This window comes from Trichosurus vulpecula, chromosome 7 (assembly GCF_011100635.1).
Source record: "Trichosurus vulpecula isolate mTriVul1 chromosome 7, mTriVul1.pri, whole genome shotgun sequence".
Lineage (NCBI taxonomy): Eukaryota > Metazoa > Chordata > Mammalia > Diprotodontia > Phalangeridae > Trichosurus > Trichosurus vulpecula.
Window position 1 is genome coordinate 80,110,041 of NC_050579.1, and position 24,475 is coordinate 80,134,515.

The window sequence follows — 24,475 nt, forward strand, 5'->3', positions numbered from 1 at the left end:
ACAAATTAACAGTATCTATGTTGTATTGTATTTTTATTTTGTTTGGGATTTCCCATTTACATTTTAATCTGAATCTGGGAGATTTTGATCGCACTGTTTCTTGCATATTTACATGTACGTCCACATAGAGTCACTTTGAATCTAAGACAGTCTTACAGCTGTCTCTATGTTGCTCTGAATGTCCTTGTCATATGCACAGATAGTTTTATAGCTAATTTTCACTGCCACCCAAACATGCTGATTTTACTTCCTTTCCTTTATTGAGCTGTAGAGCAGAAAAAGAGTAGATATGAATGAATCTCATTCATGAATATCAGTGAGATTATGAGATAGTGGAGGTGAAGCTTACAGGATTTAATGGCACTCTTTGATTACTTTTCTTTTTTCCCCACTTCTTCAGAAATGACCTTTTTGAATCCTGTATGTATGCCCCTAGAATGGCAAAGCATACCTTTAATATAATAGTATCTTATTGATGTAATTTGTTAGTATAATGGGCAGCCAGGTGGTGCAGTGGATACAGTGCCAGACCTGGAGTCAGGAAAACCCGAATTCAAATTCAGCCTCAGATACTAACTTTGTGACCTTGGACAAGTCTCTTAACTTTGCCTCAGTGTCCTCCTCTGTAAAATGAACTGGAGAAGGAAATGGCAAACCACTTCAGTATCTCTGCCAAGAAAACCCCAGGTGGAGTCATGAAGATTTAGACATGACTAAATAACAACAATGAAATTAATATAGTATTAATTGAAATTATATGGTGGAAATTAGGAAGGAATGAGTCTCTTCTCACTCGTTTTATAATTTGAGTTGTGAAAAGCAGTTTGCATTTTTTTAATTCACATCTGGAAGCCTTGTTATTTCTATGCCCTTTGAGTTGTGACACATTTGAAATAAGTGTGGGCTTGTATACCCTCTAACTTCCTCCTAGAGCTATAAAATAACTCTTTATTAGACTCTTCCCCCGGCCCTTTACAATGTTACAAAACTTAGTGACGATTTCCTTGCTCCATTGATACATTTGCCGATCTAACCATCTCCGTGTCATCTTCGGGTGATGAAGTCACTCCCTCTACAAGTCAGTCCTTTGTTCACCTAGAACCAGCTTCTCAAGCATCAGCTTCTCCCCCACTCTTCCATGAAAGGATAATACAGTAAATTCTAGCAGCACCTAGCTCCATTCCTGGTGTTTCAGATATGTTCCTATCTGAAATGTGAAAAAGGAAATATTAATGTGAAGCTGATCCAGCAAGTGGTTCAATTTTATTTTGAAAAGACCTAGAAGTAGGGGTGGGGAACCCGCAGCCTTGAGGCCACATGTGGCCCTCTAGGCCCTCAAGTTCGGCCCTTTGAATCCAAACTCATATTGTAAAGTTTGGATTCAGTCAAAAGGCTGCACTTGAGGACCTAGAGGGGCCATGTATGGCCTCGAGGCAGTGTTTGATTGAACTGATTGCAGACTAGTCATTAGCAGCGATGGAGATGTCCTACCATTTATCCAGTTAACTTCAGGGTCATTGTTAAGTAACAAGTATGTACTTGCTTACTCTCAAATGATTTATGTAATGATAGTGGGTCCTGGAACCATGACTTTCTGCTCCACACCCCCTCTCACACACATGCACCTCCCCCCGCAACATTCTTTGTCCAGTTTAAACCTCTTCTTGAGATCCAAGGGAGAAGAGATTGTGTTTACACCATTTTAAGTAGACACTTGGATGAAAATAAAATGAATCACAATCTCATTATACTGTATCTAAAAATGAGAGCTCTTTAGGCTACAATAGGTCATAGGACAATAGATTTAGAGCTGGAGAGGCCATCTAGTCCAACCCTTCACATTTTACAGAGGAAGAAACTGAGAATTCCAAAAGGTCAAGTGACTTGCCTCTGGTCACCCAGATTCAAACCCAGTTCTCCAACTCCAAATTCAGTGCTCCAATCTTAAAGAGATTCCTTTGGTCACGGGTCCTCAACTGGCAGTTCAGGATCCACTGTGAGACCTTGAAGCTTTGTTTGGTAGATCTCTAATCTGTTTGCTATGATTATAACACCTCTCCTGACAGCTTGTCTCCTCACCCCCAATAGCACCCCAGTCCAAATATCAAAGTTATCAGTCATGACCTTTTCCCAAGTTTAGGAATTTGTTGGCAGTAATTGCTAGCTAACTTCTAGATTTGGGGAAGTTAAATGTAGCTTTTCCACACACTAATGCATTCTTGGTGGAACTGTGAATTGGTTCAGTCTTTCTGGAAAAACAAGGGGAATTATCGAAAGGTCCATAAGGTAGAAATGTGATAATAAAAGTTTCACAACATGGGAAGAGGGGGTAATATGCAAAATGCACTTTTAAGTTTAATCTGCATCATTGACATTTTCTCAATCACTATCTTAAGTCTAGACAATCAACAAAATAATAAATCAAGCCCTTTTTTGTAGATTTCACAATACCCAAAGTGTAAAAGCTCACATTGAAAATTTAACAGCTAGCTAACTGACTCTAGCACGTCCTTGGGCCTATACCCTAAACACCAAAATAGTTAAAACCACACTTTTTTGTAGTAGCAAAGAACTTGCAACAAAATAGTTGCCCATTGGCTATCAAATGACTAAACAAATTGCACCGATTGTTGTAGATTGTAATGACTGAGATGTGGTTGTATTGACAAGTGTTTCAAGGGATCAGATCAAGGAGTTGCTCCCAGGTTTTATAGCATTGTTAAAGGCCTTGGGGAAATGCATAAAAGAAACTAATAAAAAGCTGTAACACTACAAGAAAGCTGTAAGTATATAAGAAACAATGAGTATGAAGAATACAGAGAAGCATGGAAAGACTACTATGAAATGATATACAATGAAATAAGCAGAGCTAGGAGGCTAGTATCCGTGACTATTACAGCAATAGAGATGGAAAGAACAGCCACAAAATGAGAACTAAGGACTGCTTCATTAAAGTGGTCAATCTTGGCCCTGAAAAGGAGATAGGAGGATGCCTCTTCCTCCCTTCTTGGGAGGGATGGGATATTCTTGAGTGTGGACCACTGCAGATGCTGGACAAGGAGCAGGAATTTATTGGGAATGAGGTGATTCAAAGGCAAAAGAGAGCAATAAAAATGTGGTTTTTTTTTTAAATAGCAGTCTCTTTTTATAGGATGTTAACATGGGCTCTGTAACTAGAAACTAGGGACCCCAGCCTTAGGTTATTACAAAGAATTTTAGCATTTTGAGATAATATGGTCTACTTAATTAGGAAGAGAATGGGCTAATTTGAAATCAAACAAACCAAAAACCTCGTAATTAATTTTTAAAATCTCTTTCCAGTTTGATTTATTTATAATAGTGCATATCATAAGATAATATTAGAGTGGAATGTTAGCTTCTTGGGCTCAATAAACATTTGCTGAATGGACAGGTGTAAGTATCTAACTGCTGATCTTTTGTCCTTTGTTCCCAGGTTAAATTTCCTTGCTAATGTGGAGTTAGTGAAAAGCTTTCTATGTGACTGCTTTCTATGTGTCACTTAGCACTATGCTAAGCACTGGGGGTGCAAATAAAGGCATATGACAGTCCTTTCTTTCAAGGAGCTTACATTCTAATTGAGATGCATGCAAAAAAATTATACATACAAGATACATACAGTGTAAATGGAAGGAAGTCTCTGAGGGAAGATGCTCACAGGGAGCAGTCATGGCGGGGAGGATCATTTGTAAAAGGTAGGATTTGAGCTAAGTTTTGAAGGAAAGGCAAGAAAGCAAGATGAAGAAAGAAGGAGGACAACCAGGCATGGGGCAGGGGGTGGAATACAGACCATGAAGAGGTAAAGATTTGGGAGAGAGTATTGAGTTTGAAGAACAAATAGCTATGTCCCTGGTAGATCCTACATGGAAGGCAGTTAAGTATAAGATGACTGGAAAGGTAGGAAGGATCCAGGTGGTGATGGGCTTTAAAAGCCAAACAGGATTTAATATTCCATCCTAAAGGTAATAGGAAGCCACTGAAATTTATTGAAGGGTGGGGGAGGGAGAGTTACATGGTCAGATTTATACTTTTTGGAAAATTACTTTGGCATTTGAGCAAGTGAATGGGTTAAAGTCAGGGCTGGGGGTAGACTTGAAGTAATATGTGATGAGAGCCTGATCTAGAGTGGTGTTTCCCCCATTTCTTCAGTGGAAATTGGCTGTTGGAAGGATTTAAGGAATATGGCATTTAGGAACTGAATGCTGAAGGTATTTCCAACCAACCATCCATGGGAGTGGGGCTTGGTGGGACTGCGAAACCTCCTTGAATCAGATCCCACTAAGTCAGAATTTTTGGTCAGTGTGATAGGAGCTTAGGCTAGCGTTTCTTTTATCAGTACATTAGAAAAGAAAGGGCACATTAAGCAAAGTAGCAAAGTAAACATGATCTAAGGGGAAATATTTAACCTGCTTTAGAAACTAGTTCTCAGCCTCTAAGGAGGAGAGCTTCTGGGCCTGGGACGCAGCGTTAGTTCATCTTCGTACCTCCCCCTGGGGCCCTATAGGGGCACTGTCTGTTTAGCAAGTGCTTAACTAACTTTGTATTCCGAAGGTCAAACCTTTCATCTATTTGTAGAAAACAATGTGCTAATTCTAACTAGTCCTTATCTAATTAACCTCCCCTCCTCTCCCACTCCCCCTTTTGGTATCCCTACCTGCCTTCTCCTCTCTGCTCCCGTGTAGGTCTTTACTGAATTGAGGGGTTTCTCTCCTGTGGAGTGTAAGCTCTTTGAGGGCAGGGACTTTTGTTTGTGTGTTTGCTAATCCGGAGTGTGCCCCCCACACACGTACATCAGTTCTAAGGGAGTGCAAACTCCTGGAGATCAGTGATTTCCATCTTTGCCCCTGTGTCTAGCTTAGTGCAGGTCTTATAATAATTGCTTGTTGAGTTGACTGGAGTAAGGCCTAGTCAATAGGAACGCTACTTGCAAGTTAGCCATTGGGTGGATTTATTACATATCTATTGATATACAAAAGCCTTGGTGTAGCTTTAGACTTTACACAAGCTTTAAGATGAACCAAGACTTTTGGGACACCATGTATTGTTTTCTATGTAAATCATAGGTAGATGTTTTAAAAATTAAGCCTTAGTGAAAACAGTCAGAACAAGGTCACTACTGTCTCCTTCCCACGAGCAAAAAACCTGCCAGTGAGTAAGGCTTTATTGTCCATATCTTTCGGTGAGTTGGGGGGGAGGGGAGAGAGAGACTGATTGAGAGATTTTAGATTTTAAGAGGTGGGGGGAGGGGCGGTTATCATCTTTTTTGGCCTGTATTTGTATTCCCAGCCTTTACTTAGCACAGGAGCCCAGGTACCTAACAGCACTTAACAAATTGTTGTTTATTCTTGTTGTTTGTCCTTCCCTAGGAAGGGGAGGTTGTGACTTGAAAGTGAATTGAATTTAAGTGAGGCAAGATTGGGAAAAGTCAACAGCCTCACTTTCTCCTCTGGAGCCACCTGGGTCCAATGACAAGATAAGGATTGAGATGATTGGAGATGGGCCCGATGCAGTGAGAGACACTGGCCTCTGCTTGTTGAATGAATAGTCCACTTGTCTTGGAACTAGTTGAGGGCATGTCTAGCCACGGTGCACTCTCCCCTCCCAAACCCTACAGCCACCTTTTACAAAGCCTGCTCCAGCGCCACTTTCCAAATTCCCTCAACCACCAGTGCTCCTTCCTCCCCCAAGAAAAGTTTGCTTTGCATTAATTGTGTACAAACTTATCTATAAATACATTGTAAGCTGCCTTCAACTACAGGCTACTTAATTTTTGTCTTAGATCTTGTCTAGTACAGTGAGTGGCATATAGGTGATATGGAATAAATGCCATCTCTTATACAAAATATCCCAAAATTCCTAGTACAGAGTTAAGCTTTAATAGCCAGATGTTGTAGCTGTTCAGTTGTGCCAGACTCTTCATGGCTCCATTTGGGGTTTTCCTCACAAAGATACCGGTGTGGTTTGCCATTCCTCCTCCAGTTCATTCTACAGATGAGGAAACTGAGGCAAACAGGGTTAAGGGACTTTCCTAGAATCACACAGCTAGTCAGCGTCTGAGGCAGGATTTGAACTCAGATTTTCCTGATTCCAAGCCAGGTGTTCTATTCACTGCTTCACCTAGCTGCCCATTACACTACCTAGCTTCCCTTTAGTAGTTTAAGCCTTCACTAAAACTCTTGGCACTCCCCAGTGTTGGTCAAATGAAGATGAAGTTATATTTATTAACTGCTTTACAGGGGTTTGGGGGGGGGGAGGTGAAGAGAGTGAGTTGTTGGGTAGAGGTCCAGACTATAATTTCATAGGTGAAAACTTCCTCAACAAATACAGGATCAGCAACTCATTGGCAGCTTTTAGTCTGAGAGTTGGCTGGGGGCCCTGAGTCGTCAGACAAGCTAGTCTGGATCAGAAACGGGACTAGGGACTTGAACTCATGACTTCCTGACTCCTGGGTAGTCTTCATCAATGATGCCAATCCTGCCTCTCATACCTCACTTTTAATCCCACCCAAATGAAGTCTGCAAATTAAAACGTTAAATCATTGTAAGGAAAAACATTGTATTTGTAATGATACCCTTGGCATGTGAGAATGATAACAATGCATACAGATTCTTGGCTCTCCAACGTTTTGTTGTTGTTCGGTCATTCTCCAGTCACGTCTGACTCTTTGGGACCTCATCTGGGGTTTTCTTGGCAAAGACACTGGAACGGTTTGCCATTTCCTTCTCCAGCTCATTTTACAGATGAGGAAACTGAGGCAAACAGAGTGAAGTGATCTGCCCAGGGTCACACAGGTACTAAGTCTCTGAGACTGATTTTGAACTCAAGTCTTGGTGTCTCCAGGCCCAGGGCTGTATCCGCTGTACCACCTTGCTGCTCCATTTCCAAGTTTTTAGGGAGTTTTAAAAAACATGCCCTGTCTTATAAAACAGCTACTTTCCAATTGTTGCTGGCTTGCTTTGTGTGGAGACCAAAGCCTTCAATTCCCCGTTCACTGTTCCTGTCCTCTGCTTATCTGAGTATTCAACCTTGAGTATTTGGCAGAAACTCTTTGTGTGCCCCTGCTGCCCAATTTGACAATTAATTTTCTTCTGAAATGCTTACATAGTGGTATGTACAGGCCTGAAGAATAGTATTTCACTCCTGCTTTGTCTGCTGCTTTTTCTTTATAGGCCAAGTATATCTGTTTGACAATAATTCCTCTTATAGGTGGCCCCCCTGAACCTTTGGGAATAAAGACTCGCGTCCCCATTAGCAACTTTATTCATGTTAATGGTGTAAGTGCAAAACCTTTTTTGTCTACGGTTTTTATTTTCCAAGGTTATTTTTATAGAGACCGTAAATCCCTGCTTCAGGAACTGTTTATTGCCTTGTCTTTTGGGGTTAATTAGATACTCTTTCATAGAAGAAAGAGGATTCTATAGGACAAGTTGTGTTTTTTTTTTTTGTGGTTGTTTTTGGTTTTTTGTATGGTTAACCTGCAGTGAAGAAGAGGACAAAAATAGTTTTATCTTTTCAACCCAAGCTCAAATACAGGTAGCTGAATTTGGTTTAAGCTGGCTCTCTAGACTTAGTGATTTTGGAGTATTCTTTGTTTTGTCACTCCTTCCTCTTCCCTGAAGATGAAAAGATTTTTATTTTAGAGGAGAACGTGGCATAGCGGGCAGAGAGGGTGTGCCCTACAGTGAGGTTACTTGAGTCCAAGTCTTTCTTCCTTTTGTCAAATGCCCACTGTGTGACCCTAGGCAAGTCACCTTCATTTTCAGTGTCCTCGGGCAACTCTCTTAGGTTATAGTACAGTTATCCCTTCTACATTGAGACTTTCCCCATCATAGTTTTGCTGTATTGCGGGTTAGCACAAGAAATTAAATGGGAATTTGGGGGGAGTTTTGCAGAAGTCACAAACAACATGCAGACAAACAGAAAAAGTTCCAAAACTCAGAAATGCATAACACAGATTTTACAATGTTACTGTAAGCACCCCATACAAGAAAACGACAAAATTCAGACTTCTTTCTGGGTAAAAATGGAGCACCCAAAAATTTTACACAGATTTTTCAGATTGTGGAGCCCTTAACCCACCTCCACCCACCCCATTACCCCCTATCCCCACAATGTGGAAGGAATAGCTATAGTCATAGAAGAACTGCCTGGTCAATGAAGTGACTAGTTGTTACCTAAACCAGTGAGATGAAATCATAGTTACAGACTATGATTTTCCTTCTTTATTTGATTATAACACTGATTAATTACAGTTATACAAATTTGCTCTGTTATCTTCCTCTTTCCTTCCTGTTTTCTTTCCACATCATCATCCTAGGTGCTCGTTGAGCTGTGGAATGAGCTCTTGGTGGTCTTGGGGATCTTAGTGGTTACCTAAAGTCTGCAATAACCTTTTCAAAGAAACTATCAAGGATTCATAGGTCACTCTTGCAGGCACTGCAGAGGCCTTCGAGGCCCTGGGTTTAGCCCTTTCATTGTTCCCAGTGGAACCCTAAGTGAAAAATGGCAGCCTAATTCCTCTTGGAATCATTCCTTCTCCCCTAGATGACTTCTAGAATATAGCTGGGAATCCAAGCTCTTGGCTGGTAGGGGCTGCATCCCCAGTTCCTGGCACATGGTGTGATTGTAAGAGCATTGGATTTAGAGTCAGAACTTTGGGATTCAAGTCCCACCTTTGCCTCTTATTAACAGTGTGACCTTGGGCGAGTCTGATTGATTCTCAGTTTCATCAGCTGTAAAAATGAAGATAATACTTATACTTTCCACTTCACAGGGATTCTAGGCTCAAATGTGAAGATATGAAGACACTGGTGTCTATAAAACACTATAGGAATTAAATGTTACATTGTTATGCAAAGGGTCTAGGGAATAGCCAATGGGATGGTTTTGGGGAGGGGAGTGGGAAGGGAAGCAATGTGAAATCTTACTAGAAAGAGACTGGAACAAGATAAGAGATTTAAGTGCCAAACAAAGGAGTTTGTTTTTTATCTTAAACTTCTCAAGCTGGGGGTGACTTGTACTTAAAGAATATCAATTTGGCAGCTTTGTCTAGGAGACACTAGTGAGGAGAAGACTAGAGGCAGAGAAGCGAATTAGGAGGAGTCTGTTCGGAGGCTGCTTGAGTGGAAAAAGGGGATGGATCTAAGAAATGTTGTGGAGGAAGACTCTAGGCCGTGGTACCTGATTTGGAAATTGGGAATGAGGGAGAACACAGCGTTGAAGATGATCTGATGATGCCCTCAAAAGAAATAGGGAAGTTAGGAAGAATATCATAAGGTCAGTGGGGAATAAGATCTTCCCTGCCCATCAATGGGCCTCATGTGGAGCCCGTTAAGGAAAGCTTGTTTGCTTGTAGGAAGGCTTGCACACCTTTTGTTAATTTCTAATTAGGCACTGAGCCTAAAGAGTATATATTCTAAGAGGTGAGCTTTTGCTTTGGGGGCTCACTTATGAGAAAGATGTGATTCCCTTGTTGAGACTCTCAGTGGCCATATGTTCAGAGCTCTCTGACTCCTCAGAGGTAAAGCCTCTCTCGATTCAGTGGTGGATGTAAAGCTTTGATTCAGATAGTAGAGCCCTGTCTGTTGGTCTTTATTCTTCTTTGTATTTTTTCTATGTAATTAAAGAAGATCATTGACCTCTTTTAAGTTGCTTTCCTTAGTAAAGCAGATCTAAGAACCTGCACTAGCAGACGTCCTGGGTATGCCAGTGTGGTTGCCGTTGCAAATATATATGCTTCGTATATATGGCAGCTAGTTGGCACAGTGGGTGGAGGTGGGGATGAGGTGGGTGGACCCAGAATTAAGAAGACCTGAGTTCAAATGTGGCCTCAAACACTTACTAGATGTGTGACCCTAGGCACATCACTTAACCTCTGTTTGCCTCAGTTTCAGTGTCCTCATCTGACCTTCCATGGTTGCTTTGAGCATCAAATGACATAATATTTGTAAAGCACTTAGCACAGTGCCTGGCCCATAGGAGATATTTAATAAATTCATGTTTCCTTGCTTCCTTTTTTCCCCCTCTTTTTAAAAGAAGAGCTAGGTGGTGCTGTCAATAGGGCATTGAACTCAACAGACCTGAGTTCAGATTTAGCCTCAGACAGTTAATAGCTATGTGACCCTGAACAAACCACTTAATTCTTGTTTGCCTCAGTTTCCTCATCTGTAAAATTGCACCCCCCCTCCACCATTCTAGCATTGTTATGAGGATCAAATGAGATAAGAATCATAAGGTACTTAGCACAGTGCCTGACCCATAATAAAAGCTATATTCTGTCGTTGAGTTGTTTCATTTGTGTCTGACTCTTCACGACCCCATCTGAGGTTTTCTTAGTAGAGATACTAGAGTGGTTAGTCATTTCCTTCTCCAGCTCATTTTACAGATGAGGAAACTGAGGCCAACAGGGTTAAGTGACTTGCCCAGGGTCACACAGGTAGTAAGCATCTGAGGCCAGGTTTGAAGATGAGTCTTCCTGACTCTAGGCCCACCATGCCACCTAGCTGCTCCATGTGCTGTACATGTAGTTATTATTATCATTACTACTATTATTAAACCAGGGAGTTAAGTTCCTTGGGCCTAAATTCTTCAATATAATTCGTGTGTGGGCCATGAAGAGCGCTTGCTTTGGAGGTGGAGGATGTGGGTCAGTGCCAGCAACAGCTTTGGTTTCTGCTTCTATGGAATGAGGAGGTTGGACTAATGAACTCTTACCTTTCCTTCTAACTCTGATTCCTGTGATCCTCTTCTGACATCACCTCCACTTAACATAAACATGGAAAAACAGATAGAAGACCTTATTCTGAGATTTGTGTACACATTTGGCTCTCACCTCCAGTCATTCCTGCCTCCAAACCTTTTTCTACCCAGCTACCAGATTTATATTCCAAAAGTCCAGGTTTTCCCATGTCACTTCCTTCTTCAAATGGCTCCAGGGTCTCCCTTTTGCATCAAAGATAAAATATAGATTGACCTGTTGGGCATTTAAATCCCTGATGTCATCCCACTTTTCCAGGCTGATGACACACAACCCCCCCCCAACACTCTACCCTCACTGTTCCTTGTATATGGTATTCTGTCTTTTGCCTCCATATTTTGGCCTTGGCCACAGGATTGAAAAGCTCTTAGACTCTTCCTCCTGGAGCCTCCAGCTTCCTTCAAGGCTGAGTGTAGATGCCTACTTCTTTTAAGTGGCCTTTCCTGATTTTCCAGTTCTTAATCTTCCGTCTTCCCCATTGGCCCTACCTCAATCAAACCCATTTCACTCTGGAACTCATATATTGGACTAATAGGTCCCTGCCCTCCTAGTGCAGAGTCAATGTAAATACTAAATAGTAACTGTTTCTCTTTTGGGCAGGAACCCTGAGGGTCTTCCCTTCCCAGTTTTATTTTTTTTTTTTAATTTTTGATTAAAGGGGCCATCCCTTGATTAACTTCTTAAAGAGGCCTATTCACATTGAATGGGCTTTACCTCACTCAAAGTGAGAACCTGAAAAGACCTTAGCTTAGAAGGGCTAGGGTCTTCCATTGCATCCTGGGCCATCTCCAGTCATCCTGGTGAACATCAGGCCACTGGACCCGGAGGGCTCTGGAGGAGAAAGTGAGGCTGGTGACCTTGCAGAGCCCTCCCTCACTCAAATCAAAGTTAACTGCGAGTCATGTCATCATTTCCCTGATGCCATGGTCCTTTTGGAGAACGAAGGACACACATAACAATAACCTCAATCGTGGGATCATAGGATTGTAGACAGAGAGCTGGAAGGGATCTCAGATATCCCTGGTTCCATTCCCTCATTTTACAGATGAGGAAATGAAGGCACAAGCAGATATATAAAGCTGTTTGCCCAAGGTCATTCACGTAGTAAGTAGCAGAGTCCAGATTTGGAACCAAGATCTTCTGGCTCTAAAGCCAAACTGATTGTATTGTGCTAATAAGCTTCTTGACAACAAGGAAATGCCTTATTTTTTCATTGCCTGGCACATAGTAGGAACCTAAATGCTTGCTGACTGATTGATATCTACAGAGAGGGGTAAACAACCTAGGGTCTAGGTACCAATTGTTATTAGCCCTCCATCAGACCTCACTCTCCATATGCATTCACCCCTTTTTCTTTATTCTCTTTCTCCCTTCTTTCTTGTTATACCTTTCCTTTTTCTGTCTTATGTCTCCTTAATTCAATCAACTATCCATCCATCAATCAGTATTCCATGCACAAAGGCTGCTGTGTTTAAGACACTCCTGGGCAGTGTTGGAGACACAAAGAAAAAACAGGAAGTGATCCATGTTCTCAAGGAGTCTAAAGTCCGTCTTGTCGGCACGGGCACCGGAAAGTGAGGCATGTAGAGATGAAAAGCTACGTAGCCATAAGTACCAGATGAGAGCGGCAGCCTAAATTCAGAGCTGGGTTGGCTCTTTGGGCCGGCCTTCCGGCAGTTTAGGTCTGACGTATGGAGTGAAATGAAACAATCGTAGGTCATTCAACAACAGAAGGAGGTTTGGTTCGTCGGGGCACGGAAAGGAGAGCAAGGTTACAGCCCTTAGCTGTGGCAGCGTTGGCCCCAGTGGGTAGAGTGGAAGACTTGGGAGTCAGGTGGGCCTGGGTACGAATCCAGCCTCAGACGTCTATTATCTGTGCCACCCTGGGCAATCATTTTACCTCCCTCAGTCTCGGAATGGAAATAATAACAGGATCTACTTCTGGATAGAGCACCAGGCCTAGAGTCGAGAGGACCTGAATTCAAATCTTGCCTCAGACAAGGATTAACTGTTTGACCTTGGTCAAGTCACTTAACGTCTGCCTCAGTTTCCTTATCTGTAAAATGGGGGTGATGATAGTGCCTACCTCCCAGGGTTGTTGTAAGGATCAAATGAGATAATATTTGTAAAGTTATTCACACGGTACCTGGTCCATAGCGCTACATAAAGGTAAGCTATTATTGTCATCATCATCACCATCATCACCATCATCACTTCCCAGGGCTGTTGTGAATATCAAATGAGACAATATTTGTAAAGTGATTTACAAATCTTAAAGCACTATGTAAATGGTAACGGTTATCACTGCTATTATGTGGCCCCCTTCCTTTTAGTCCAGGGCAGGGTATGGAGGTGGGGTGGGGGAGGTCGGAATATCCTGCCAAGTTTGAAGGACTCAGACTTTACATTTATGGATCCAGGTGACCAGGAATCACCTCAACATGCCCTGAGGTCACCAGGAAGCTGTCCACCCTCTTGACCCATCAAATCTTAGGGAGAGCTTCCTTGCCTTTTGAGTTTTCCTACTTTGGGGTAGGGAATACTAGTAGGTACTCATCCTATGGAAGGATTTGTGTGGTATGTGGTTTGGGGGCTGGACTTGGAATGACTGATTCTTTCGCACCAAATGCCCTGCTAGGAACACCTACAGGTTGCTAATGACTTTTGTGACCACAGAGGTTGTTGACCCTGGCCTCTGGGACTGCAAGCCATCTGCGCACACAAAAGTGGAAAATGCTTTCTCTGGCAATTTTCTGTCTTCCCACAGCTCAAGGAAGCTTCTGGTCTACTCAGGAAAAGGGAAGTACCATTAAAAATAGGTGGTTTAATTGGGGGTAGGGCAGAAATCCAAAAATACGAGTTGGCAATCACGGTAAAAAAAAAAAAAACTAACATACAGTAAACAGCGAAGCCAATACCAAAGGCAAACCGAAGAACCTTTTCATAGAATGAAATGGAAGCCCTGCTCTTTTGTTCCTTCCATTAAGATCATTACGTTGCCAGTTCTCCTTTTTAAGGTCCATTTAATTATTCCGAGTTTTGCCTATCTCCTTACTTGAGTTATACCTCATTAACAAGGCACACTTTTCATTACTTTAAAATCATTTGGATGTTCCCTTGGTAATTTAATTATTGGCAATTTTTTACTGTATTTGGAGAGAGGTCAATTTCCAGCTGTTTCTGTCCATGAAAAGAGAAGTGAAGAATTAAGAGAATTAATTTTAATAATTCAATCTTCCCTGACCTCAAGCCCAGCCCAGTCCTCATTACGTAAAAATTTTAGATGAATGATCATTACATCTCATTATGAAAGAAGTAAAGATGAGATGCTATTATTTACATTTTAGACATCAGAAAATTGAGGGTAGGTTGAGAAATTTAGTCAATCCCACGTGTACAAACACTTGGAGGTCGAGCTGGGGACAAATTAGCATTCTACACTTTTTTCAGAATGTGTTGGCTCGAGTTCTTCAGATTTTTTTTTATGCTTAAAAGCAGCTGATAGTTCTCATTTAACTGCAGAGGTATCAATGCTTTTTATTTGTTTTTGACAGGAAATATATTGACCAATTCTACTGAAGGCTTGATTGTTTGTGTGACTTTCCTTGGATGTAGATTTGCAGCCTATTTATAATGTGAATCAAGAAGTGTAAAATAATCTTGACATTTTCCTCATTAAGAGAAAGCATTATACTCATCTATGTTTTCCCTCTGCAGGGATCCGCATCTCCTGGACCCAGTGATGGAATATGTGAAGGTATGTCATGGTGGTCATAACCCAAATCATGCGTGTGGCATGATTCACAGGGTTTCCATTTCCAAGTGACTGTTACTAACTACTGCTCCAGTCAGGTGATGAAGAGTAAGCTGGTTCTGCCATTCACATCTATTATAGCAATTTAAATCTATTATAGTAATGGGTCATGACCTCTCCCAGTCCCATATGGCACCTTGGGACTCAGGAGAATTGCCTGGGCTCTCTCCTGTTCTGCTGCATGGCTGTCCTTTCAGAGTTGCTGAGTCTCTTGTTTTGAGGTGGGGATGAGTGATGAGTTTCTCCCTGGTGGGGTTGACATTTGTTGTGTGGGTACTGCTGTCCCTATCATCAGAAAGATCATTTCTACCCTTTTTCTTTTTTGAGGTCTGCCATTACTAAGGCTTGTCACCTCCTAGGATGTAGGAAACTGTAATTTACATAATCAAGCTGTTTATAATTCTACGTATTCCACTTATTTTTACCCACACACAGGTGGCTACTGAAGTAAGCAGAATTAAAGATATTTATTTCCCTTAGAATTGATGTCATTACATGTTTGAATTACTTAAGGACAAATTATTCCAATTGTGGATTATTTAGACCAGTGTCTATGGATTGATTTCAAGGAGGGGGCTTTGAACTGATGGGAAAAAACTACATGTCACCTTCACTGACCTCTAACGTATGTTTAGCATTTCCTTCCATTACGAAGGAAGGCAATGAACCACAGGAGTATTAACAGTACTTGTGATTTTGTCACCAATAGAAATCATATCTATTTTCCTCTCCTATTATTGTTACTGCCAGAAATATTGTTTTCACTTATTACTACTTCACAATTACTGTAGTTACTAAGACCTTCTTGTAGACTTCGTATGATCCCAGTCTGATCATCTACTGAAAGTATTTCGTTATGGTTGGTTTCCTTTGTAATCATGTGTATCTTATTTTGAGATCTAGACCCATTGTATTTTCTTTTCATTGTTTTCCCGCCCTCCCACGCAGTTCCCCCTTCCCTTCTCCTGCAGCTCTTCTATTAGTGAATAACTGGGGAAAGGCTAGGAAGTATCTCCTTCCCTTAATGTGGATGATGGAAAGTCGCTTGTGTTAGTTTATTGGTTCTACTGTGGATTTGATTTGTTCTTGTCTTCCACATGTATTTGTGTGCCACTCCCCTTAGGGTACATGGAGGCATGATTAAGTGGGAAGAACACTTGTGCCTGGAGTTAAAGGATCTTGTTTCAAATGCTACCTTTGATGCCTGCTACTTGTGCCACCTTGGGCAAATCACATAATATCTCTAGTCTTCAGTTTCATCATTTTTAAAATAAGATGAATCACACTAGGTGGATTCTGGTAACTTCTAGCTCTAAATCTGCCATTTTGTGATTATTTGGAATATGTTCTGTCTAGCTAGCATTTAAATGGGCAACTAGGTAGCATAGTGGATAGAGTGCCTCGCCTGGAATCAGGAAATTTTGTTGTTTTTAGTTGTGTGTGAATCTTCATGACTCCTTTTTGGATTTTCTTGGCAGAGATACTAGAGTGGTTGGCCGTTTCCTTCTCCAGCTCATTTTTACAGATGAGGAAACTGAGGTAAACAAAGCTTAAGTGACTTGCCCAAGATCACGAAGTTAGTAAGTGTCTGAGGCTAGATTTGAACTCAGGAAGAGAAGACCTGAGTTAAGTCACTTAACCCTGCTTACTTTTGTTTCTTCATCTCTAAAATGATCTGGAGAAGGAAATGGCAAGCAACTCAAGTATCTCTGCCAAGAAGACCCCAAATGGGGTCATGAAGAGTCATCCACAACTGAAATGTCTCAACAACAGGCATTTATATGGCACTTTAAGGTTTGCAGAATGCTTGAGTTGTGTGAATTCATTTGGTTCTCACAGAAACCCTGTAAGTTGGGTGTTATTCTCATTTTGCATTTGAGAAACTGAGGCAGACAAAAATTAAGTACCTTGTGCTGGGTCACACAGCTAGTTAATGTCTGAGGTTGGATCTGAGCCCTGGTCTTCCTGACACCAAGCCCAGGATTCTATCTGCTGCAGCATCTCACCGTCTAGAATATCCTCTTGGACTGAGACACTTTGTGGTATCCTCTCGTTGAAATGGCACATGGGGTTGTAGATTTGGGGCTTGAAGGGCCTTCAGAAGCCATCTAATACAATTCTTTCATAAGGGACTAGAGACCCAGGGAGGTTGTGATTTGCCTAAGGTCATGCAGGTAAGCCCCAGAGATTTGAACTCATGGCCTCAGATTGCCAATGCTCCTTCTACTATACCACATTCCCTCCCCTCCCCAAAACATTGAGATGCTTATTGCAGTTGTGTAAGTTTTAAAATTTTTTTTCATTTTTTGCACTTTGTCTAATGCAGTTATTATAGGGCAAAAGCCATGGCTTGTGGATTGATGGAGGGTGGTCTTGTTGGTGTCTGAAGGGTTTTGTTAAAGCCTTTGCTTTGGAGCTATGAGTTTACAGAAGGATGCTTTACTCAGAGCTCTGAGTGGGGCCCTGTGTCATTCAGATCACTCTTCAGGCTGGCCATCATTCAGTCATTGATCCTTGCTGGGGCTTGGAGGGCCATGAATGGACTTGGCAGAAGGGGCCAGCTGGCTGCCCCTGCTGAGAGGGAGGATGCCATCCCTGAAAAGAGGGTGACACTATCCAGGGGAAATGAGGACATGTCCTGGGAAGAATGGCCAAGTTTGGTCATTTGGGCCTCTTAACAGTGCCCTGCAGGGTCTAAATATCACCTAGGTCATTCCAGAGAGCATATATTCTTTGTTCAATACACACCACTTAAGGGCTTTACTGGCAAAGCCAAAGTCACCATTCTAGGAAGCAAATGCAGAATGGCTACATTTTAAGGGGTTTTATTAAATTTTTATATTTTTGACATGCCTTGTGTTTGGAGGCAGATAGGTGGTGTAGTATCTAGAGTGCTGGACCTGGAGTCAGGAAGACCTGAGTTCAAATTTGTCCTTCTCTGAAAAGGGAAGTTCCCTCTTTCCCTTCTCATCATTTAGAAGGCTTCTGCTGCTATCCCCTCTGTCTCAGATAAAGAACTAACTCTTCCCTTTGCCAAGACACACCGCTCTGTGTGTCCCCGTGACCTCATCCTAGCCCATGTTCTTGCTGCCTCTAGCATCCCCACCCTCTCGGTAATCTTCAGCCTCTCCAGGTCTGCTGGCTACTTCCCTGATGATTACGAACATGTTTGCGTCTCTCCATCCTCAAAAAACCCTCCCTGTCTCCACTAAGCTCTCCATACTATATCTCTCCTCCCTTTCCTGGCTAAAGCTCTTTAAGAAAGACAACTACAATGGGTGTCTCTGCCTCCACTCCTCTCATTCTCTTCTGTACTTTCTGTCCTCTGGCTTCTACCCTCATCACTTAATGGAAACAGCTCCCCACAAAGTTTCTAATGATCTCTTATTTACCAAGTCTGATGGCTTTTTCTCAGTCCTCATATGCGTTGACTTTTGTAGCCTTTGACACTGTCGATCACCCTGTTTTCCTGGTTACTGTCTTCTCTCTAGGTTTTTACGACGTTACTCTCTCCTGATTCTCCTTCTACCTTTTTGACCCCTTCTTCTTTTTTATAAAACATTTCATTCTTCCCTCTAATTACATGTAAAAACTATTTTAACATTTTTTAAAGGTTTGAGTTCCAAGTTCTATGCCTCACTTCCTCCCTGTCCTACCCCTCCCTGAGATGGTAAGCAGTCTGATAGAGGTTAAACATATGCAGTCATGTAAAACATTTCCATATTTGTCATTTTGTGCAAGAAAGCTCAAAAAGAAACAAAGAAAAAAGGAAAAAAAGGAAGGGAGAGAGAGAAAGAACTGACAGCATCAGTTCTTCCTATAGCACTTTTCATCATGTGTCCTTTGTATTGCTGAGAATAGATCTGTAAGATATTGCTGAGATTGTACAATGTTGCTGTTACTGTGTGCACTGTTCCCTGGTTCTGCTCACTTCACTTTGTATCAGTTCATGTAAGTCTTTCCAGGTTTTTTCTGAAATCATCCTGCTCATCATTTCTTTTTCTTTTTTGGGTGGGGGGAGGGGGGAAGGCAAGGCGATTGGGGTTAAGTGACTTGCCCAAGGTCACACAGCTAGTAAGTGTTAAGTGTCTGAGGCCGGATTTGAACTCATGTCCTCCTGACTCTAGGGTCGGGTGCTCTACTCACTGTGCCACTTAGCTGCCCCCCTGCTCATCATTTCTTATTGCACAATAATATTCCATTACAAGCATATAGCAAAGCTTCTTTAACCATTCTCCAATTGATGGGCATCCCTTCAATTTCCATTTCTTAGCTGCCACAAAAAGAGCTGCTATAAATGTTTTTGTACAAATGGGTTCTTCCTCTCACCCCCACCCCTCTCTTTTTAATCTCTTTGGGATGTAGACCTAGCAGTGGTCTTGCTGAATCAAAGGGTATGCACAGTTTGATAGCCCTTTGGGCCTTGTTCCAAATCGCTCTCCAGAATGGTCATCCTCAGCTCCTTCCTTGAACTTATTCTACAGATCCAATCTGTTGTCAGAGTCCTATTGAATCTACTGTTGCAATATCTCTCATACACATTCTCCTCTCTCCTGCCATAGCTCCCACCTTTGTGTAGGTTCTTATTGCCTTGTGCCTGAACTATCACAGTAGCTCTCTTTAGTTAGCGTCCCCACTCCTGGCCATCCTCCACTCAGCTGCCAGAATGATCTTCTTAAAGTGTGACCACATCACCCCTCTATTCCACAAATTCCGATGGGCTCCTTGTTACCTCCAGAATCAAATCCGAAACTCTCTGTCTGGCTTTTAAAGACATTCACAACCTGGCTCCTTCCTACCTTTTTAGTCTTATTAGACATTACTGCCTTTCAGACATTCTGATTTAGAGTCACTGGCCTCTTTGTTATTTTTTTTTTATTATTTTTCAGTTATGTCCTACTCTATATGACCCCATTCGGAGTTTTCTTGGCAAAGGTACTGGAATGGTTTGTATCTCCTTCTCCAGTTCATTTTACAGATGAGGAAACTGAGACAAACAGGGTTAAGTGACTTGCCCAGGGTCATGCAGCTAGTAAGTGTCTGAGGCTGGATTTGAACTCAGGAAGGGGAGTCTTCATGATTCCATGCCTGGCACTCTGTCCTCCTCCTTTCCCAGTGTCCTTACTGGCTATACCATGCCTGGAATGTTCTCCCTCTGTTTCTTTGCCTCCTGGCCTTCCTGGCTTCCTTCAGGACTCAGCTTAAATCCTACTTTAGGCAAGAGGCTTTTCCTGACCTTTCCCTAAACTCTTTCTCCCCCACTCTTCTCCACCCCTCCCCCGCCCACACACACTGGTAGTGCTGTCTCTTAGGGGTTTGCATGGTGCCAGGCACATGGTAGGTGCTTACTAAATGTTCATTGACTGACTGACTGATATTACTTCCCATTTGCCCAGTCTGTGTCTTGTTAAGTACATCAGGGTTTTTACACATGTTGCTTCCCCCATTAGAATGTAAGCCTCACGAGGGTAGTGCCTTTGCTTTCTATTCTTTGTATCCGTTAGCACAGTACTTGGCACATAATCAGCACTTAATAAATGTTTGTTGACTTGACTAGAAACTTGCTCAGATCGCTGAGAGATTGAGATGTTCTAGGTCACACAGCTAGTATATGTTGGAGGCGAGAGCTGAACTCAAATCTTCCTGGCTTCCTATCTATGGTGCTACACTGTCTCAAATACCTCTTAGGACCTGCTGTGCTTCAGACTGAAGCAAATTCTCCCAATCTTGTAGTCACTGGAGTAGCGAGAGCATCGTCAAATTTCTATAAAATATATGTCTATTATATACAGTTATTTCTGTAGAAGATAAGTTTTATTGGGCAACTCTTTACTGTTGTTGGTTAATGCTAGCTAGGTAAGACTGGACTTTAGATTTTCTCCCCTTTCTCTGAGATAGCTTTGTTTGCAGGAGAAAAGTATCAAGGTGTTACTCCCCTATTCCATAAACTCCCATGGCTCCCTATTATCTCCAAGATCAAATATTAAATCCTTTGGCTTTTAAAGCTCTTCACAACCTAGTCTCTTCCTCCCCTTCTAATCTTCCAGTTTAAATGAGGTTTACTTTTTCCCTATTCTTTGAGTATATTTAACTTTTTTGCTTTGTTCTTTATGTAGGGTTGGCGGTCTATGATTGAACTTTGAACCACTTGCTTGTTAAAAATGTTTTCTATAATTCAGGGATTTTTAACCCTGTTTGTGTCTTAGATCCCTCTGGCAATCTGGTGAAGCCTATGATCTCAGAATAATTTTTTTTAAATTCACAATAACAGAAAATACTAAATTTCGGTAAGAGGCTATTGAAAATTAGGGTGTAATTTTTTTTCACATTCAAGTTGTTGGAAACTGTCCATGAAATCAGTTGTACAATCTGAAATCTATCTGTGGATGCCAGAGTAAAAATCTTTGCTTAATGAGTTGTGAGGTTCTGCATAATAAAATCATACCTCTTTATAAAAAGAAATAAGTAGATTTTAGGTGTTCCAGCACTTAGCCTAGTGCTTGGCACATAGTAATGCTTAATAAATGCTTACTGAATGATGATTTCTAAGGGCATTTCTTTTTCAAACTGGTGTGATTTTTCTGCTATGATTCTAGTCCGAATGTCCACCACACTCCTCCTCTTTGCCTGCCCCTACAAGAGGAGAAAATTGTGAAAAGTAATTGGATTGTTTCATGTCAAAGCCGGGCAGTGGTCGAAATGGCCCCAGCTTGCACTCTGGTGATTCTAATCCTCTTAAAAGGAAGAGAGCTGGTCAGTGTGTTTCAGGTTCTCTGCCATGAACCCCAGACCCTTTTATAAAAGCATGCCATCCTCCATGGTGATGAGGTCATAGTTTATTTTTTCCTATCCCTTTTTTAGTATAGTTTCCACAAGATACCAAAAGGAGGAGTGGTGTGAGACCAAGCCCGTCTGACACTTTCTCATGAATCATTCTGGCGTACTGGAAGAGACAAAACCGGGCCTGCTAACCCCCAGTTTCTACAGAGGTGGATGGGACGTGGGGGTCACAGAGGGGAGGGTGGAAAAGCAGTTTGGGAAGGTATACAGCTTGGTGGAGAATGAATACAGAATTGAATTCAATCCAATTTGTATTCTCTGTCTTCCTTCCTACCTGCTGTGCGGTTTGTGTTGAAGCCTTATTAATATGGCCTGAAAAGACAAGGCTCCCCAGTTGCTTAACCACCACTGATTCTTCTGAGTTTAGGATAAAGGAGAACCACGTGATTAGCGGGAAGTCCCAAAGCTGTTTGGAATTCTTGTCAGTGTTTTCTGCCAGGCATTCCTCTCAGGGCTGTTGCCTCCAGCTGGCATTTTCGGACATCGTGGTAGAATTTTGATATTTAGATTTTATTAGTGGAGTTGGGGGTTTTGTCATCTAAATTCCTTGGCCTTTTGTTCTTTAGGCTCTTGCTTTTTTTTGGCAAGGTGGGGGAGACATTTTTGGTATTCCTCTCCTTTTTCATTCGTCCATTCCACCCATCCTTGACTCCCCCCCCCCCTTCAAAAAAAAAACCCTCAAAATGGATATCTATCAGTTTTTAAAGTTTGTTCTTCCAAAAATTGTAATTTGGGTCATGGGTTACGTTTCTGTAATTGAATATAATGGCATTCCTTTCACTGCTCTGCAAATTAAAAAAAAAATCTTATTGTCCTCTAGATTCGGAGAACAAAATGCCTCTTGCCTTTGTCACTGCATCTCCCCATTCAGTGTGTAACTAGTGACTATGGGTGAGTGGCATGAGGTCTTGGTATTTTCCTCTGCTTACAACGCATACCTTAGTAGATGAAACCAAAAGATTTATTTTTTTTTTAACAGGAGGAAATGCCTTTTAAAGGAATAGCCCTTGGCAAAATGATGAAGTAAGGGAATGTTTGTCTTTTGGGCCTTTGCTGATCACTCCCTACAGAATTTTCTTGGCTTCTCTTTCCCACTGTACCCCACCCTTCTCCTTCCCCCCACCAAAAAAAACCTTTATCTCTTCTGTGTCCAGTCTTTTTTGGACTTCACTATATGCAGAGTTAGCTGATCTGATAACTTGTTTGTGCTAATGTGTTAACTTGATACTTGGAGGGATCTTGATTTCATTTTTTATGTGCCTGAGCTCCTTCCACCAGATTTGAGATCAAACCTTTCTCCACCTTCTTATGCAGGGAGAGTCTTGTTCGCATCCTTCCAAAGAACCTCCGTAGTGGCTTCATCCAGGGCACTGAAAGTAATCCTGCTGTATCCCTTGGGCTGGCTGTCTGTCCATCAGTTGCCTCTTATTCTTAGTATGTGGTTGGCAACACCTGGCCTCGATAACATCTTTCATGCTGCCTTTTTTTGAGTGCACGTCATGGTTGGCAATGGGCTGTGCCCTACACATATCTTTGAGTCACTTGAGATTTCAGTTCTCCAGAGATTGTGCTGTTCCATCGTTCACAGCCATGTGGTCTCACTGGGAGATGGGCTTCCAAAATCATTGACAGCATTGCATGATGGCCATCTCCAGCCTGATGTCTTCTGCCAAGATTTTGTTAGGTAAGATATTATTGTTATTATTAACAAACATTTCTGTAGGCCCTACTATGTGCCAGGCACTGTGCTAAGTACTTTATAAATATTCTCTCAGTTGATCCTCAACAACCCTAGGAGGTAGGTATTATTATTGAGACAGAGATAAGTGTCTGAGGCTAGATTTAAAATCAGGTCTTCCTGACTCCAGGCCCAGCTCCCTATCCACTGTGCCACCTAGCTGCCCCCAAGAGTGGTAAGAGTGGTTGAAAACATCAGTTCTCAAGCTCTTTGGTCTCTGGAACCCTTTACACTCCTAAAAATTATTGAAGACCCCAAAGAGATCTTTTATATAGATTATATCTATTGACATTCACCTTTATTAGAAATTAGAACTGATAGTTTTTTAAAACATTCATTTAAAAACAAGAATAATAGATTCACTGTAGTTGACATAACACATTTTTATAAAATACAGCTATATTTTCAAAACAAAAAATAATGAAAAGTGGCATTGTTTTATGTATTTTTGCAAATCTTTTTTTAATATCTGGCTTAATAGAAGACAGCTGGATTCTCATAACTGCTTCTGCATTCAGTCTGTCACCAGTGGGGTCCTTAGACCACACTTTGAGAACTCTTCCCAGACAACATTTAAAGCTCCTTGTCCAAACATAATTCCTTATCCCCAAAGAGATAGGGAATACCAAATGTTATTCAATGCCCTACAGAAGCCTAAGGAAGATGCTTTTTTTTCTTAAGGGTGGGGGGAAGGTGGTCCTTTGAAACCCTTCAAATTATAACATGCAGAACTTCTGATTCTTGTTAACTCTGAGCCTAAGAATTGCCATACTGCTTCATATCAATAGTTTGGCCTGAGTATTTTATATCTCATGGTAGAACCAAGCTTGCCACATGTTGAACATTGGTTTTTTTGGAGTCAGAGGACCTGCTTTCAAATGGTAGGCGGGTTTGACTAGCTCTTGAAAAGGTGTACTTGGGTAAATCACTTAAATGCTCTGGGCCTCCATTTCCTCATCTGTAAAATGAGAGGTTGGACTGTGACTTCTAAGGTCCCTTCTAAATCTATGACCTTATGACATTTTGTAAGAGTTGTGATGGTTGCTATCCATCCTGTCACCAGTATAGAGAGAAATTGGTGAGGGGTGGGGGGCAATGTTCTAGACTTAGAGTCAAGGGAGACCTGACCTTAACATCTGGCCTCCAGCACTCACTAGCTGTATGCCCATGGGCAAGTTACTTAACCTCTCTTTCCTCATCTGTAAAGTGAAAATAGTAATACCTGTAGTAGCCTCCTTGAAGGTTGTTATGGGGCTCAAATGACATAATATAGGTTAAGGCAGTCAGTTAACAAGCATTTATTAAGTGC

The 24,475-nt window shown here is 41.7% G+C and overlaps 1 protein-coding gene across 1 annotated transcript in view; it reads left to right on the forward strand.

Moving 5' to 3' along the window:
• Positions 1 to 24,475, forward strand: part of BCAR3 (BCAR3 adaptor protein, NSP family member) — a 177,140-nt gene that overhangs the window by 28,146 nt on the left and 124,519 nt on the right. Inside the window, exon 3 of the mRNA XM_036767866.1 lies at positions 14,492 to 14,531. Coding sequence (XP_036623761.1) covers positions 14,492 to 14,531 — 40 coding nt within the window. The remainder of the gene's footprint in view (positions 1 to 14,491; positions 14,532 to 24,475) is intronic.